Genomic DNA, 18,553 nt, shown 5'->3' with positions numbered 1-18,553 from the left:
ACTATATAAAAGATGATACGCTAAGCGCTTGGCAGACATGATCTCATCTGCTCTTCACAAAAGCCTGTGTCATTCAGGAATGCTTAAATAATATAGACTTATTATGTATCATCTCAGGTAACAATAACAATAAGAACAAAGACTAGAGGTAAGTAGTTTCCAGCATTGACTTGGGAGTGCTCCGAAGTCAGGGCTCTGGTTTGCATCTCGGCAAAGCTCTTGGCCTTCCTCTATGGTTGATGTATGGGAGCTTCTCTTGGCATCACATCCTCACACAGCCAGGCTCAAAATTGGGTAGAAGGGGATGGCATAGGACAGGGAGTTTCTCGTTTTATGTCTCCCTCTTATCGGGAAGGAAAAATTTCCCCAGACATTCCCCAACAGAATTCTCCCAAACCTCATTGACCAGGATGGGGTTATATAGCTGCCCCCCAGACCCACAATGAGGCCCTCCTTCCCCAGGACAAGGAATCTCTTGCTACCCGAACAAAATCAGGGATAAGAATAGCAAAAACTGGATTGCTTTTGCAGAGGCAGGGAATGGTGCCGGCATCATTAAGAAACTTAAGCTCAGAGAGGTTGAGGAAGAAATTTGTGCAAGATTATACAACTAGTAAGTGGCAGAAAGAAAATTCAAGTTAGAACTTTCTGAGTCTCTCAGAATCAATGTCTGTGCTCACCATACTAAAGAGCCTTTTGAGAAAATTTTAGCATCTTGCTCAGTCAAAAGATATTTTGTCAGTACCAACTTGATGCTCGGCACTGTTCTTGCTGCTGAAGGGGCATCGAGTGTAGAATCTATTTAGGAATGGAAGCCCACTCAAATGAAATATCTAGAATACACATGATTGATTAGTGAATTAAGAATACATTTTTATATTGTAGGTCTAAGAGGTGCAGATCTGTGTAGCATGAGTTCTCTGAGGATTGTGGAAGTCAGACTGGATGTCAGGGAAGCTGTGGGGTATCAGCAGAACCTCAGAGATTTGGGTCAGTGGGGTGAAGGGAGGATGGCATTCCTGTTGAGAAGAAGGGGAGAGACACCTGGACCAGCAACGGAATCTACTGATCACTCACTGAGGCAGAGATCTGGCTGAGCACCAGGGGATGTTAAAACTTGTCAAAGGGTCAATGGCTGCCTATGAGTTTCCTTTGGTGTCATGGAGGAGCTTAGGAGTTGAAAGATTATTGTTGAGGGTGGGATTCCACCTTTTTCTGATGTGACCTGAGATCTTCCAGCAATTAAAAAAATCAAGTAACTTGGGTTTTGGCTGCCAGACACAGATTCTGAAGAACACACGGATCCCATTGTCCTTCTGATAATAACGAGGGGTTTGGGCTAAGTCACCCCCACTCCTGTGGATGGGAGACTCACATAAGCAAGATGAGGTAAGGGTAGATCGAGGTCTGTGAACCACGGGCGAACTAAGAAGCTTACAGATGGCTCAAACCCACAGCCTTTGTCTCACTGACACTCAGGTTGTGAACCCAGCTCTCTAAGCGCGGACACGGAGCTCACCCCAGCAGCTGAAAAGAAATATGGTGCTTTTACTTCTAACCACCCTGTCCCTTGGAGGATTTCCTACACATAAAAGTAAAGCAAATAGACGAGAAGCCACCTTTACAATGTGTTGCACTTTTCAATTAGCTCTAACAATATAACCATGTTTAGACTCAAATTATCTTTCATCATGCCTATTTTTTATCTGTTTTTGTCCTCTAATTCCTTTGGCTGTATTGAAACACCTAGTGACTTTTTTTTTTTCTAAACGTTGCTTTTCTTTTTTTTTTTTAAGAGAGAGAGCATGGGCATTTGTGACAGGGGTGGGGAGGGGCAGATGGAGAGGGAGAGAGAGAGAGAATCTTAAGCAGACTCCCTGCTCAGCGTGGAGCCTGACGCCTCAGGGCTCGATCTCACAACCCTGAGGTCACTACCTGAGCGGAAATCAAGAGTGGGATGCTTAACTGACTGAGCCACCCAGGTGCCCCCACCTAGTGATTTTTTTTCAGTCAAGTTTTCAACATCATGATCCTAGAGCTAAAAGTCAATTGCTAGTACACAGTGGATTTTCTCTGTATAATAAAAGATAAGATCTGTGCTGGAAACATGAGCAAATAGAAAGTTATTTGGGTGTGGCAGGTGGCAGGAGATTTGGGTGGAAGCCAGAATTATTTAGGAAATTCTACTTTGAGAAATCTAAAACAGTTTAAAATAGAGGCTCTCCAAGAAAGAAAAATAGTCGTTCTCTTCCTCTTCATGCCCAAAGGGTCACTTGGGGGCTGTCTAGAGTCAGAGAGAAAGGATTCTGTTGTCTTTAAATATTGCAACCCACGAGCCATCCCCGTGCAATGTTAAAAGGTTATTGTAGAATTCGGCACTGTCCTTGGGCGCAGGTGTAGAGGGGGACACTTGAAACGGGCTGATAAACTTCAGGTAATTTTAACAGGCATGTGTAGGTATTGCCAAATTCTCAAGTTTCTGAATGACGTCATCCTCTGAACAAATTTCTTAAACGGTGCCTTAGCAAACAAACCTTTTTACAATAGTGATGTCTTGCTGAGTAAAATGTTGAATCACTCAAAGGATAAAGATTAGAAAGAGAGCGAGAAAAAAAAAAGCCTCTGTGGGAGGGGCAGAGCTTTATATAACCAGTCTCCCTGTCTGCACTATGATAGCTCTCTGAGGACAGACAGTTTCTTCTCAGCAGTGCCTCCGGGAATAACCAGGTATTTCATTGATTTCCGTGGCCATGGAAACAGGCTTTCATTTTTTTCCCTCTTGCTTTGTACCGGGATTATTAATAGCGAAAATTAAGGTGTGGGGTGTCTTTAGGAGATGAGTAAAAATGTCATGGTGTTTTCTTGTTTAGATTTCTTTTAAGTGAAAATATTTTAGGTCAAGATTTGAATTAAATTTGTAGTAAGGCTTAATCTTGAATCTCAGAAGCCAGCAGATGCCTGTGTAACATTAACTAAACTAAAGCGACCAATCAAGTTGAGATGTTGATTTTATCGAACAGGTTAGAATATGTATATTCTTTACTAACTAGGGCTTTGACACTGAATTGGATGGAAATGGTTAGATCAATTAACAGACAGTAATTTAAGCAATGAATGTAATCTATAAATTGTATATAAATATATAAAAATAAGAAAGATGATAGTATCTAAAGCTATCAGAAATTACAGAAATTCAGCAGCAAACTGAGTTGGGTCTGTTCAACCCCACCTTATATTTATTGAATTTAGTTAAATAATTGGTCAATTTAGTGGAAGAGAAAAATTTGCCAAACTAGTTGTTGGATTGACTGAAATTACTTCTGATTTACTTCAGGTTTAATAAATCATTTAATACCCATAAACAGACACTCATTCATTATGAAAATCATCAAATAACAGGAACTGCTTTTAATTTTGTTGGGGGAGAATGTGCTAAGTTTGGATGGGACGTTTCCTTGAAGGTACTATTTTCTCTTTGTTTTCATGGATTTTTGTGGTCAATTTCTAAATGTTTGCACTATGTTGTCACAAAAAAAAAATTGTTTTAAATGACACAACAGACTCAAATCTCGCATCCAGCGCCAACAAGAAGAGGGCCATAGTGGCGCCTGGGGGCACCTCCCAGCTTCCTGATGATGTGTGCTGAGTTTTAGGGCACGTTTGTTAACTTGTGTGGCAGGAAGTGACACAGATATCTTGGAGCCCAGCCCCATGTATGCTTTCCATTTATTCTTCCTCGTGATAATATTAAGCCTTAATTAGCAGCATGATATTTGGAAGTTAATGAAACAATTTTTAAAAATTTTAGTGGTAAGAAACTCACAACAGGTATCACCTGTTTTGGGCGATGATGCTATTTGACATCATTCTGACTTCAGTTGTACACTGTCTCAGGCAGATTCCCGCCTAAAGGTAAGGCGTGGAGTTGTCTGAGAGGAAACTTGCCATATGTGTGCCCTCATAGATTTCTAAGACTGCAAACTTTTCAAACCTCATGTGAAAATCACCAGACTTGGAATCGGAGAGCTGAGATTCAGTCTAGGCTCTGACTAGCTGTGCAGTCTACATCTCCATATTTTTTGTAACAAGAAATTACTAGGTTTTCCTGGGCAGGTAATAATACAAATTAAACAAAAACAGAGCTGCTGAAGGAATTTGGTAACTGCAATATAGACATGAGATATTATTTTTTATGTTAAATAGTTATTTGCACCGTATTTAAAGAATAAAAACTAGACTATTTTTAAAAGAAGTAAACGCATCTGGGACAATTTAATGCTGTCCTTATGTACTTTTTTCCTTTATAAAGTCACCAGAAATCTATCAAAAGCCTCTCTGATAGTTTGTTTAAACACTTACATTTTGTTAGTGTCAGAGTGACTGATACGCAGGATACTATGAAGGATCCGGTCTAGGAGAAGCCTGCAGTTACTTTTCTGGTTCTGAGCCCTTATTTATTTTCTTCACATGAGGATAGAGATATGTTTTATTTATGATATTGATTCTCAGTTTGTTTCCAAAATGTTACTGAGGTAATTTACAAAAACGATCTGCCCAGTAAGACTAATTAGTTTCAAGACAATTTTAAATCGGTAGAAGGAAGGGGAAACAAATGTGTGAGCCACCCAAGTTAACCTAATCTCAGTGATGAAGCAAGGAAAAAAAAAAAAAAACACTAGCAGGGTTTGGGTTGTTTTTTTTTTTTTCCCACTTAATACGCCTTCTAGGAGCATTACAGACTTGCTACCTTCCTATTTTTATTTCCTCTTTCTAGCATTTCTCAAGCTAGTAACCTACCTAAACTCTTACACATAATAGTGAAGTTCACCACCAGCAGGAGAGGGAGTGTGAGGCAGTGTGGATTGAGTGGGTTCCTGAAGCAGACCTAGGCTCAAATCCCTGTACCACTGCATAGAAGCTCTGTGACTTGCAAGTTACTTAATCTCTCTGAGCGTCAGGAGGTAACCTATAAAATGAAGATAACAGTATCTACCGCTTTAGATCCTGTGAGGATTGAATGAGAAGAGGTGGTTTCAGGGACAAACTTTGCTTAATTTACAGTTTTGTCTCAATAAAATACAATTGAGTGGTATTTCCAATGAGACATTTTGATACAAATTGCAATGATTTTCTTGAAAAGAAGTGTTCACGAACCAAGTGTTGCCCCAAGACTGCCCTGGATTGGGGAGGGAAGGCAGTGCTGGCCCTTGCTGGGAAGCCTGCTGAGTGAGCCAAGCCTACCGAAGAGGACGTCCCTCACCTCAGGACCTCCCTCTGCCCCTCCTCAGCTCTGGGAAGCCACTGTCACAAAGGTTCCTGTGGGATGAACATCAGCGTCATTTGGTATATTTATGTATTTTGGTAATTATAGGGTGTGTTTTAAGCCACCGTGAAAGCAAAACACACAGCCAGAAAAATGATCGCTGGCCAGTACCAACAGATACCCACACACACCTCGGGTGTGCCCATGCTTTCCCCTTCACACGGAGACTTGGGTCACGGAAGATGTGTCTGTCCTTTATCTTCAGGTGGTAATAGGGTGTGTGTGTGTGTGTGTGTGTGTGTGTGTGTCTGTTTCGTGTTCATTGCATGCAGGCTACCTGAAATGGATTTCCTTGATTGGGGGCGGTGAGGAGAAGCAGGTGGCCATTCCAGCAGGCCCCCCCCCGCCCCTGTACTGAACTCCTTAGTGTGGAAAGCTGTTTTATTGCAGGCTGTGGATGTAAGTGTGTGTGTAGGGGGAGAGGGGGTACAGGAGGTAGGAGCTGGGTAAAAATACTAACCCTCAAATGATGAATCTAAGCCACTTCTAGAAACAGGGAATCTGAAAGAAGATAGACAATCTCAAGTGGGGCCAACAAGAATGTGTTTGAATATTCTTGTATTTGCCCATGTGTGTGCTGGATATTTGCAGATGCAGCCCAGAGGTTGAAAACATGACCCTGGAGGCCACCCACCTGGCTTCCATGCCTTATAGTTGGGTGACACTGGTCACTTTCTTGATCGTCTGAGCTATAGTTTCTTCCTTCATAAAACACAAATAACAATGCCTTTCTCATAGGGTTTTGGCAAGAATTAAATGGTTGGTGGAATGTTTAGAACAGCATCTGTTGTACAGTAAGAGTCTAATAAATGCTATTCATTGTCATTGCTGTTATTATGATTGTTATATGGAGCATCCCTACTCATCACTTAACTGTTGCATCTCAAGATCAGCTACAGGATCCAGTACAAAAAGAAAATGCAGCACCCCTTGTTCAAAATTATGAAGAATTTTAAGTTGGTGACAGCAGAGCATCACTCGAAACCTGGAGCCCCATGAGGCTGCACAGGTCACATGACCATGTTGCCATCCGGGCTCTAGTTCATGTTGTTCCATGAAGGAAGAACAGAGAGGGAACCCCTGTGCAGAGTACACCCTGTCCTACTCAGCCGACATCACCCAAAGTGTTGAGTCATCTTTCAGAGCTGTTTCTTTCTTCCTCACTTTCCTTCCAGATTGAAACAATGGAAGACCTTTATGTGGCCAACACAATCTTTGCCCTCAATTTTTTCAAGCATCTGGCAAATACTAGTGCCACCCCAAATCTCTTCTTCTCTCCATGGAGCATCTCATCCACCATGGCCATGGTCTACCTGGGTGCCAGGGGCCACACTGCACATCAGATGGCCAAGGTGAGTGTCTTAAAATTCCAAACTAGGACTGGGTCTCTCCTGAATGGATTTATAGAATCACAATTTTATGCTTCAGGTAGCTTGACTTTACCAAGGTCAATAGTTGTCATGTGCCATTACCACACAAGTTCCCGAGATTCAAATCTATGAAACAGCTAAACCATGAAAACTCTTAACTGTAGATTGCAGAGTGTCATGAACAGCTGAGGTCACCACACCGCTGGAGATGTGAGGAGAGCAGTATGACTTCAGAGGGCCTCAGCCATATTCACCCCCGTGAGTGAGTTCATGTCAACAAAATGGTGTCTGGTCTGATGGCCAGTTTTCAAAATCAGGGTGGACAGGGTGTGCGGGAGCATTGTGAGGTCTTTCTGTCAAGGCCCCTGGCTTCAGTCCTTGGTGAAGGGACACAAGCTCAGTCAGGGGACTCTTTCACTGAGTCTGGGGCCTTGGAAATACACCATATACCACAGGGCTCCAGTGGGATGAATTCAGTGCCTTTAAAAAAGCACCTGCTCCTGTTATGTCCTAGGTCAGTGAGCTGGATAGGGTCATGATATAATTAAGATTCTTTCAGATTCGCATAACCACAGATGTTGACATTGTATGCTTGAGCTACAGGCCCTGCTTTCTCACAAGCATGCACTGTGCTCTCAGTTACACCAAAATGCCCCCGGCCACTTTGGGGTTTCCCATGAGAACCACGCCTCAGCCTACAGAGGTCCTTTGATGGTACACGGTGACCCATTTACCATGGACCGGGTTTGAGGTTGTTCACAGGGAGGGTTAGCCAATCTCGCTGCACGAGGCCAGGAGGTAAAAGGCATCCCTCCCTGTGTGTGTGGCAGTTTAAACATCCTGGCTTACAACAAAACTCAGTTGCTCAACCCTGATACCAGCACTGTTTGGCAATACTCCTTCCCCTTTACTCTCTTCCCCTTGGGCAGGGAGAAACTTGAACTGCATGGCAAACTTCAGAAAACATCAGGGTCTTAATTTTTTAACTGTAAAGGGAGCAGAAGTAACATATTGCGAGGGAGAATGAGAAATGAAGTACTCTAGGTTGTTAAAATAAAAAAAAAAATAGTTTTGACACCAGAGGCAAATGAACGTATTGGTCACTCTGGGCACAGACGGCTTTTCTGTATCTAGAAAGTGCTTCACGCATGTGGGTCTATGCAAAGATGTTATATTGTTTTCCTATAACTCTGCTGCATGTACTGATTTTACAATTCGAAGGAAAATGTGGTCAATTCCCTGCTAAAAAGAAGAAGAGGGGCTCTTTGGCTTGGAGGAAGAAGGGCAGACTTCGGGGACAGGCCAGGCGGTGTGGAGTGGTGGCTTCGCCACTCTTTACTAGCTCTGTGAGGGAAGGCACCGGGACTCCCTGAGCCTCAGCGCTCTCGTCTACACAATGGGAATGAAGAGTGCCCAGCCTGGAGGACAGGTGTGAAGATTGGAGTTAACCCGCAGAGCGTCTGGGAGCTGTATCTGTTCCAGCAGCGGGTGCTCCTCGGCACCTTAGCCAGGGGCCCCAGAGCATTCTATGAATTTGCCCACATGCTGCACGACGCTATGAGCTAGAGGCTATGAATCCCATACTCATTTGACGGACCAGGAGGCGGGGCCGGGAAGAGGCCCCATGGCTGGGACTTGGTGTGACTGGTAAATTCACGGTGTTATAGTGGGAAGGATGGAAAGACATGGAAGGCTCTTATGTTCAGGATGAAGCCCCAGGCCTGCTGGGGCTCCGCTGCCTGGCTGAGCAGTGTGCCTGCCTCTATTTACCCTGTGGCCTCCGCATGGCCCAGGGTCCCCTCCCATCCCCCATTTCTGCGGGGGCTTTTGCAGCAATTCAGGAAGTCTTTAGGGCTAGCCAGGAGACTCTTGATTTTTAAGGATCAACTTCCTTAGAAGGGATGAAAACCAGAAAAGCTGTTTCAAGAAATATTCCTCCCTCCTGCGAGGACAGAGTAGGGCCACTTCTTTCCAGAGTGTTAGATGGGACTTATGATGTATGATCGAAAGAGCAGAGAAAGATCCCGTAGCCCTTAACACCTGTCCTGCCAACCCAGAAGCTCACGACCTGGCTGGACAAGCTTGCGTTTCCTTTGTCAGCAGAGTCCCCACCATCAATCCATTGACCAGATAGGTTCCCCCTCACCACGGGCCTCACAAGGGATGTGACGCAGGCCCAACGGGACCCAAAGGATGTGGGAGGTTGCGGGGAGGCCTGGGTGCAGGGCCAGCCTAGGGGTGCTGAGACCGGAGACGCCAGGCTAGAAAGCTGTCATGCTGGGAAGGAGCCTGAGGCAGCTTCGTAGGACCAGCCTTCACCTGCCAGCTTCACTGTGTTTTCTGGATCTGACACTTACATCATCTGACCCCGGTCCCGTCTCCCACACGGGTTTCTATGTGTAGTGCGGCGTATGCCAATATTTTAGGGGATCCCTGTTAATAGTGAGTAACCGTGTTTATGCTTAAACTAACTTGGGCTTGTAGTTTTTGACAGATTAAAAGTGGATAATAGATAAGGCCATTGAAAAGACAGAGACATGCAAGGTCGTGAATTAACCTTATTACTTTCTTCAAAATACTGGCATTTTTTTTTTTATCAAGGGCATTTATGGGTTGGATGATAATTTAGATACTTTAGTGAAGAGGTTATAAATCATCTCATAATAACCAATTATTGTCAAAATGGCCAGTATATGGATTAGTATAAAATAACTCAAGCTGTTTCTTGTGAGGGAAATTTCAGTTGCAGACACTTATATATTATGTATAATGAATATCTGTGCTTGATTCCAAGATGCAAAGGCAGGGAAGTAGATGGGACTGCTAAGAGGTACCTGAGGGCCATTGGTTTAAAGGTGAAGTAATCTAGCAGGAAACCATACTCATAAATATGCTCTCTCTAATTCCAAATGTAGGTGTTTCAGTTTGACAAAGTTGGAGCCCCGAAGACCCCAGTGACCCTAGAGAAACTCACAGGTTGTGAACTCATGCAGCAGATCCAGAAGGGCACTTATCCTGAGGCTATTTTGCAGGTATCTGACTCACTGGTTCATCATTTCTTTTGCACTTTATTTCTAGAATCTTCTTGTCTTAAAGTCACAGTAGTAGACAGGGAAGGAACCTAGTACAACTTCCCTCATTCATAGAAAGAAAACTAAGACTCAGAGCCCTTAAATAAATATCCTATGGGCACACAGATAAATATGGGCAGGACCAGAATAGAATCTAGACTTCAGGACTTTTAGGTCCAAAACTGGTTCTAGATTTAATCATACCACTCTGCCATTAGTTGGGCATGTATAATTTATTCTGAAATCGTGGTAGCAACTCCTAGAATACACATGCATGGATGCAGATTTCTAGGTGGAAGAAGGTAAAGAGTGACAAGCAATTGAGGAATGGGGTAGGTCAGGCCCGATGACTTCATGAGAGACCACTGACCCTTAGATATCCCTCTCAACTCCTCTGTTTATTTATCACCTGTCCATGTATGTATGTATCTATGTATGTATGTACATATCTATTCAGCATCTATCTATCTCAGGTACTAATTAATATCTTTTCTCAATATTTCCTTAAACATCAGCTCTCCAGCTAACTTACAGGAACTGGGCATAGATGTACTCCTATTGATGAGCAACTTCCATAATACGCTCGTGGGTTAGGTAGGGGGAGATCTCCCATAGCTTCCTTCTTGGAATGCGGCTCCATCTGCCTGTTGCCCAGGGAATTATGGGCTGGAGGAGGTCCAGAGGGCCCCATAAAGATGGCAATCCAGCCAGGTCTCCTGTGACACCTGGAAGTCCATCTGCAGGGCTCTGTCCGCGGCTTCACCTGCTGCTAGCTGTTGTGGGACCGAGCCCTGTGGCTGTCATCATGCTTACAAACTCCGGGCTGAGGATTGGAATTCACCTACAATTTTCATGGCTTTCCAAAACCCAGATTTCCCACTGTACAGACTACCCTTTAATGGGCACTTTCAGACACATACTAACTTTTTCTAGAATATTTCTTTGGTAATGTTTTAATATAATAAAATCCCTCAGAGACCTTGAAGTTTAGGAAATTACAAAAGAAGCCTTACTTTCTTCTAGGACGTTGGTTACTTCAAGGTTAAGTACAATCTGTAGGTACAGCAAAATTTGAAACAAGTAAAACATTACCTTATGAGTTTAATGCACTGTATCAAAAGTATTTCCTCAGAGATTCCTCTAAAGTGTCAGAAAATTCTAAGTGTGCATTAATACAGCATTTTATTGTTGCATTGAAAAAAATACATTTACTTAACGAAGTATCTTGTTTAGCCGTCCTGTGTTACATAAAGAGATCCCTCCTTTCTGTTTAAGGCACAAGCTGGAGCTTCAATCCATTCATCCTTCCGCTCTCTCAGCTCTGCGATCAATGCATCCACAGGGGAGTATTTATTGGAGAGCGTCAATAAACTGTTTGGAGAGAAGTCTGCGAGATTCACGGAAGTAAGTGAAACCTGCAATTGAAATGGCAGGGCCCCCAGTGTGCAATGAGGTCACCTTCAAAGCTTCTGTCTGTGATTCACAAGGAGAGTCAGAATTCCACACCAGCTCCCTGAGGCTCCAAACGCCCTGGGTCACAGCTGCAGGTGCGCACGCTCCCGTGGCTGGGCGCTCCCTCCCACGGCTGCAAAGGCCCCATGTGCAGAGTGACTGCTAAAGCTGGGGGAACAGTGATTTCCAGAAACGCTACCCACGAGCCAGCTTTCACCCCCTACTCAGGGTCTATAATGCACAGTGCAGGAGAGCAAATGAGTGTGGGCAAGGGGGTCAACGGAGCTCTTTTGATCCACACTATTTCCTCTTGCAGCCTCCCAGCCCCTCATAGCCACCCTCCACCCTTTCCCCTACTTCAGCCCCTTAACCAGCCCTCCCCAAATCTTGACAAAAGCCCGTGATTTACAATTACACCAAGTCTTTTTCAGTATATATACTCTGTCACCTTTGGCCCGTTTCTTGCTTTAAAGGAATATATGCAACTCTCCAAGAAATACTACTCTACGGAACCCCAGGCTGTCGACTTCCTAGAGTGTACTGAAGAAACCAGAAAAAAGATTAATTCCTGGGTCAAGACTCAAACCAAAGGTAAAACCAAAGCAATATTTCCTGTTCTTCTTTTCAGTTAGGAACGTTTGATCTATGTTTTTCAAAACATCATTCCTGCACTTGGCCCTAACTCCCTTAAAATTCACCTCACCTTAATTATTTCGGTGAATGTAACCTGATTCTCGTTTAGCTGAGGAGTGTTTTAAGTGAGAAAAAATAGTTGAGGTCTACTGTAGGAAGACATGTGTTCAGTACTCAAATAATCTGATTTTGGATATTACCTTAGGATGGAAATATGAAAGCAGGCAGACACGTCTTCCAATGTAGGAAATACTAGTATTGAAATAATTGTGCTCTGTATCCGCTGTGGACAAAAACAAAGAAAAACGGCGCGACCCTCCACTGAGTAACTGGTGTGAGACCCCTGGCAATAGAGAAGGAGGGATCAGAAACTTATTTTACCTGTTTTTCACCATTCTGAGCCTATCTGCTGTGAGGGTCTTTTGGTCCCTGCTAAACCACTTTCTCCTGTTGCAGCTCATGTCCCTAAATCTTTCATGGGCTCCTGCCTCACTTTTGTTTTTTACCAGGACTCACACTTAACTAAATCATCCATTCATTGTTATTGAATTCAGTCCTTCAGTGAACGGTGGTTAATCCACCGTATATTTTGTGCCAGGCACTGTACACGTTCTGTAAATGAAACAGAACCAGATCCTGCCACCCTAGAACTTACAGTGTAGGGGAGGTGTTCAGTTCAGTCGGCGATGGCTGTCAGGTGGTCACAGGTGCTTTTATGGGGACATACAGGACCCTGCACGGGAGCACGTGAGGAGGGCGCTGGCCTCCAGTGTCACGACGGGAGGAGTCTCCCTGCAATGAGAAGTGTTTATGTTGTGATTAGGAGGATGGGCTGCAGCTGGGCAGGCTAAGGGCATGGTGCCTGGGGAGAGAGTTCTAGACACAGTGCACAGATGTGCCAAGATGCAGAGGTGAGAGAGCTTGGCCCTCTGGGGCAAGGAATGCCGATTGGCTGGACTCCAGTGTAGAGCACAGGAGAGGGTATGAGACTGCAGAGGTGACTGACTTCACACACTTGTCCTGCTGCCCCATGTCCCCATGTCCCCACACAGAAACAGCGTCACTGCCCTCCAGCTGGCCTCTGCAGAAGATCTTACTCTTCGCTTTGACTTTTGAATTCTTAATAATCCAACAGACCATGCCGGACGACTGCTGGCCCCTGAGCTCTCGGTTGCTACCTCCATACTTGCTTCTTATGCATTCCTTAATGTCAGAGTTTAATTTGGTGGCAAACCCAAGTCCTAGCCTTTCCTAGAGGTATCTCCCAGCCACTCGTCTCTTCTCCACCCCTTTGGTGCTTTGATAGTTTCATGACTCCTGTTAACGTTTGCCTTATACAGCGTTCAACTGTGACTGAACTGATTTTATTTTGTTTCCTTTGCCATCCCATATAGACTAAAATTATTTGAGCATAGGGCCAATATGTCACCCTTCTCCTGGGTCCCCACAAAAATTAGCACAGTCTTTGGCTGATAATGAAAATCCTTCATTCTCCCAAATCTCCAGGTAGAATTATAGGTTGTAAATTGCTGGCTAGCAACACATAGATGGATTTTTAGGAAGAAAAACACAGAGATTATTACGAGGGTGAACTGTCCTGTTATTTCATAGATTTATGAGCTGTTAGGACCGGAAAGGTCCTTGGAGATAATCTATCCAAATTTGCCCCTTTATGGTTGTGGACTCGTGGTCCCTGAGGGGTTAACGACCTATTCGAGATTCCACTACCAGTTAGTGGTGAAACTGGGGGTTCCTCTTCTTTGATCCTTAGTCTAATTCTGAATTCCTTATTTGGGTGTTTAAAGAATTTGTTTGATAATGTAGGCCAAAAGTAAATGCTCATGTAACTCCGATGTTTAAAACATTGTTTCAAGGAATAGTTTGGTGCCTTAGTTTCTTAGCTCCCATACTGGGAAAAAGCACACGAACCAAGTTCTGTAGAACTTATAAAATGTTTTTGTTTCTCTGAAAATAGTTGTTCTACTTTTGTTCTTCATTTCTATAACTGATTTCAAAATTATTGTTCTAAAATACTGACAAGCCACTGACACAGAGGAATCAGGGAAAGTGAAGTTTAACAGAAGTGGAAGTAAAAACTGACCGCAGAGTTCAGGAGATATGTAGAAGTTCTGCTTTTCTGAGAACAGCACAAATTCGTTTTCTCTCTAAGCATTGTCTTCAGTGGCCGTGAATCAAGCAGTTGTGTTGCCAGAATGCCTTGTCATCCTTTGGGCTGACTGCTTTATCAGATTTTGTAATAATTTGAGGGAATTGTCTGTTTTATTTATTATGATCACATGAATTCTGTCATTTACATCACAAAGTTAAGTAAAGCCATAGCAATTTTCAATAGTAACCAAGAGTTTTAATTGCCTGGGGGATATATTGAATGGATATATGGAAGCCGGTCAGATTACACTGACCTTTATATTAGTCCTGTGTCTGTCAGTAGCATATGGAGGTGGTGGAGGTCCACACAGAATCCTAACCAGTTTACCACTTTGTGACCTTGAGGAGACAGCTCACCTTTCTCAGCGGGGGATCTTTTGGTGTAAGATCTATTAGGGATACCCCAATAGAATAGTTGTCAGGATTAAGTAAAATAATGTATTTGAGTAGTTGAAAAATTATAGAGTAGGTATTAACTGTAAATGGGCTGTTTCTTAAGCCATTTTTTTTTTTTGTTAACTACTACATTTGGATGTTATAATTCCTGAGACCCTTCTTTCTCTGCACTGCCACAGTACTTTGCATTCTGCTACAGGATTTCTGACACATTGTTTCACTGCTGATTTTGAATACCTCTTCCAATATTCTCAGCCCCTCCAGCGCAGTTCTTCCTTTCTCCTACTGTAGGTCTAGCACGACTTAAAAAAAAAAAAGTTTTTGAATGAATCAGTGGGTCAGACCCATAGATTGTCTGGATCAGATATAGAAGGAGCGTGAAACTTTGAGAAAACAACATAAAAGGAGGTGAAAATCTTTCCATGTTTGATAGTCATTCTAAATTTTAAATGCATCACTTCTTCATTTCCTTTTGGACTTTGCAAACCGTCTGAGAAAGGTGGTCTGCTTTATTTATGCTTTAAATAAATTGGGAGAAAAACTCGAGCTTGAGATCATCACCTCTGCAGAAGCTGACAAAGGTAGATGCTGAGTTTGATGGTGACTCAAGAGATTCAAATCATAATAACATCACAGTTCTTGGTCACAAACCTAAACATATGTCATGTTTTCTGCAGGCAAAATCCCAGACTTGTTACCTGAAGGTTCTGTAGATGGGGACACCAAGATGGTCCTGGTGAATGCTGTCTACTTCAAAGGAAAGTGGAAAACTCCATTTGAGAAGAAATTAAATGGGCTTTATCCTTTCCGTGTGAACGCGGTATGAGACAAGATGGATTTTCCTAGCATGTATTTTAGGACCTTGGCCAAGACAGAAAAAGAAAAGTTAGAGACCACTCATGCTCCTGCATGACTTGTTAGTCATAAATTATGCACATTGGATAGTTGGTTGACTCCTTCAAGCTACTGAGTATCGCTCAGTAATTTTCTGAGAGGCCATATAAGTGATGGTGAAGACCATGGGCTTTACAATTACGTAATTCTGGATGCAGTTGTAGGTTCTGCCACTAAGGTGCTACCAGTAACCATCCATGACCTTATTTATCTTCTGGGAATTCCATTTTTTAATCAGTAAAACTTGGCTATTGTAAGGATTCAGTGAGATTTCACCGAGTTCTTGGCCCATGGCAGGTACTGAACAAACATTTTCGTATTATTATAATTATTATTGTTGTCCATCTTAATAATAGATGGAATCATGATAAAGCTAATAAGAGCAACTGTAAGGTATAAATAATTTATTTTGTTGATTTTTAAGATTGTATTTCTTCAACACTAAAGCAGAATCTATTTCTCTTTTATGTCTAATTGTAAATCTCCTGACATCTTAGTATCAACTTTCATATTTTACTTCTTAATAATTTTAGACTCAGCGCAAACCTGTACAGATGATGTACTTGCATAAAGAGCTGAACATTGGATACATAAGCGACCTAAAGACTCAGATTCTGGAACTCCCATATGCTGGAGGCGTCAGCATGTTCCTGTTGCTTCCAGATGAAATTGGTGATGTGTCCACTGGCTTGGAGTTGGTAAGCCATTCCAGCTTGGATTGTTTGAAACCTCTGGAGCTAAACTCACCTTTCATGATAAACATGCCTACAGGTCTAGAAAATGGTATGCAGCTCCTCACAGAAACATGCGAATTGGTTGATAATAAACGTTCATGTCTCAAACTTTCATTCAGAGCATGAAAATATGTCACACATGTTACGTTCTTGCAAATATTTTACCGGTGTATTACATTTTTATATTGCCCACAATATGGTAAAGTTATAGTCACTGATTGTTAACATGAGACTTATCTGTTATTTGCCTTCTTTTCTGAGTACTTACAGGCTTTTTTTTTTTTTTTAATTTTGGCTTTGTAGCTGGAAAGTGAACTAACCTATGATAAATTCATTAACTGGACCAGCAAAGACACTCTAGCCGAAGACGATGTGGAGGTGTACCTCCCCCAGTTCAAATTAGAAGAGCGCTATGAACTCAGATCCATCCTCAGGAGCATGGGCATGGAGGAAGCCTTCAGCCAGAGCCAGGCTGACTTCTCAGGAATGTCCGACACCAATGACCTGTTTCTGTCCCAAGTGTTCCATCAAGCCACCGTGGACGTGAACGAGGAGGGCACGGAAGCAGCTGCCGGCACCGGGGCCGTTCTGTCAGGGAGGACTGGCCATGGAGGTCCACAGTTTGTGGCAGACCATCCTTTCCTCTTCTTTATCATGCACAAAATCACCAAGAACATCCTTTTTTTTGGCCGGTTTATCTCACCCGAAAATTGATAAGTTCTGTTTCTGCACAGGATTTCGTAGTATGAGCTGTAAGATTCCATGAATTGCAATAAGTGCCAAAAATTTAGAGACTTTTCCTATACATTTCTGCTTTTTTCTGAACAACTCCTACTACACGCTAATGATAAGTACCGAAATAACGAGACAGCTGTCCACCATAACGTTGCAAGCCTATTAATCATTTGGTCTCCTAAGTGGAATGATGCTCCAGTTAGGTCTTCCTTACTACCGGTTTATTGTATAGCATTAACTTTTACTATATTATTTATTATTTTATAGAATGGTCTTAATTATTGTTCACTGTCAGTTTCATATAGCTGATAGTTACAGAAGCAGATGATCAGTTATTTTTCTATCTAAAAAAGGACATTTACTTGTTTGTATAATGAGGGATGAGTGGTTGTCCTTTCCATGCCCTTTTTATAATAAATACCTAGAAGAAAGCATTGAACAACAGGAAAATATATGTCATGTGCATTTCTAGCATTATGTATCACATAGATGTGTCTATAACTTATAAAATTACAACTACATATAAAAAATAAACATGTTTCTACACAACCATTTGTTTGTTGTCATTCCATTGGGTGGTTAGCTCCTAAGACTTGTCATACCTTGATCCCCAGGGATCAGGCATCGTGTCTCATTTTGTGGGGACCAAGAAAAAACAGAATAAAGGAGATAAGAAGATATCCACCCCTGCAGGAACCCCCAGTGTTGGGAGTGGGATGGGGTTGTGTGTAAAATGGTTTAGAGTTGCCTTCTCATAGCAGGAAAAGGCACAGCAATTCAGAAAAGCTTGAGTCAAAGTCCTTTGGGGATCCTCATGGCTAAACCTCAAGGATATCGGGAATAAACACCAGGTCCAATGGTTCAGACATAGAATCATGGTCAAGGTCATTGAGCTGGGGGTTCAGAGAGGGGAAGATGGGCTGGGCGTAAGAGTAAGAGGGGAAACACAAATGTCTTCTTTTAGGGGTGTTTGCTTCCAATAGTGCTGAAAGCTTTGAGTGGGTCAAAGACAGAGCAGAACATGACTTAGGTCCTGAGAACTGAGGCGGGTCTGGTTTGGGGAGTCCGAGCTGGCTGCAGAGTCTGGCTGCAGGGGTGTGGCTGGACTCTGAGAATGTCTCCCAGGCAGCAGCCTCCCCTTAACGGAAGGCAGGGACAGATGATCCACTGGAATATGGTGGCTAAGCAGGTAATATCAGGCCCTTGATTGTCAGCCCCTACAGCTCAGTTTTAGTCCTTATGAGTCGTCTAACCATGGGCCAGGAAGGGTGCTTCTTTACGCTTCGGTTTTCAGTCTAGAAAAAGTAATGCTTTTCTCATAAGGTTGCCATGATGGTTAAATGAATTCATACATCATAAACAATTGAAAGAATGCTGAGCACGTACAGAGTTTAATAAGTACTAGTGCTGGTGTTTATTATCTTTGTCAGAAATAAAACTGTCTCACTGTCAGCAGGTCAAATGTAGAATCCTGGAAAATTACAAAAAAAAAATAGGTGTGTAAAGCTTGAATTGTGGTTTGTTTCCTCTACATCAAACATTCTTGAAAATTAAGGGTTCTGCTTGCATTCTCTTATGTTTAGATTCATTTTTCTATGAACTTCAATGATTTAGCAATTCGATAAGTCGCAGCTTTGGGAATCATTGAGTCTTTAGATATCCATATTTCTCACTCTCATTATTGAGTTAGAGGATGGGCATGGAATTCGAGGTTCAAAGCACTCTTCACGACTTTAGTGGTATGATTTTATGGTCTTCTAGCACCAAAAATTGCTG

At 42.7% G+C, this 18,553-nt stretch overlaps 1 protein-coding gene across 1 annotated transcript; it reads left to right on the top strand.

The window, feature by feature from the left end:
• The first annotated feature begins 2,568 nt into the window (after positions 1 to 2,568).
• On the top strand, positions 2,569 to 17,326 carry SERPINB2 (serpin family B member 2). The gene is made up of 8 exons (XM_025886762.2): positions 2,569 to 2,727; positions 6,499 to 6,675; positions 9,609 to 9,725; positions 11,040 to 11,168; positions 11,690 to 11,807; positions 15,092 to 15,234; positions 15,842 to 16,006; positions 16,346 to 17,326. Exons 2-8 carry the CDS (start codon positions 6,508 to 6,510, stop codon positions 16,754 to 16,756), a joined length of 1,251 nt encoding a protein of 416 aa, XP_025742547.1. The 5' UTR covers positions 2,569 to 2,727; positions 6,499 to 6,507; the 3' UTR covers positions 16,757 to 17,326.
• Positions 17,327 to 18,553: the final 1,227 nt, after the last annotated feature.

This window comes from Callorhinus ursinus, unplaced genomic scaffold (assembly GCF_003265705.2).
Source record: "Callorhinus ursinus isolate GAN/ISIS: 27379988/994484 unplaced genomic scaffold, GSC_fseal_2.0 scaffold11, whole genome shotgun sequence".
Lineage (NCBI taxonomy): Eukaryota > Metazoa > Chordata > Mammalia > Carnivora > Otariidae > Callorhinus > Callorhinus ursinus.
The sequence above is the reverse complement of the archived record's forward strand: the minus strand, read 5'-3'. Positions and strand labels throughout refer to the sequence as shown.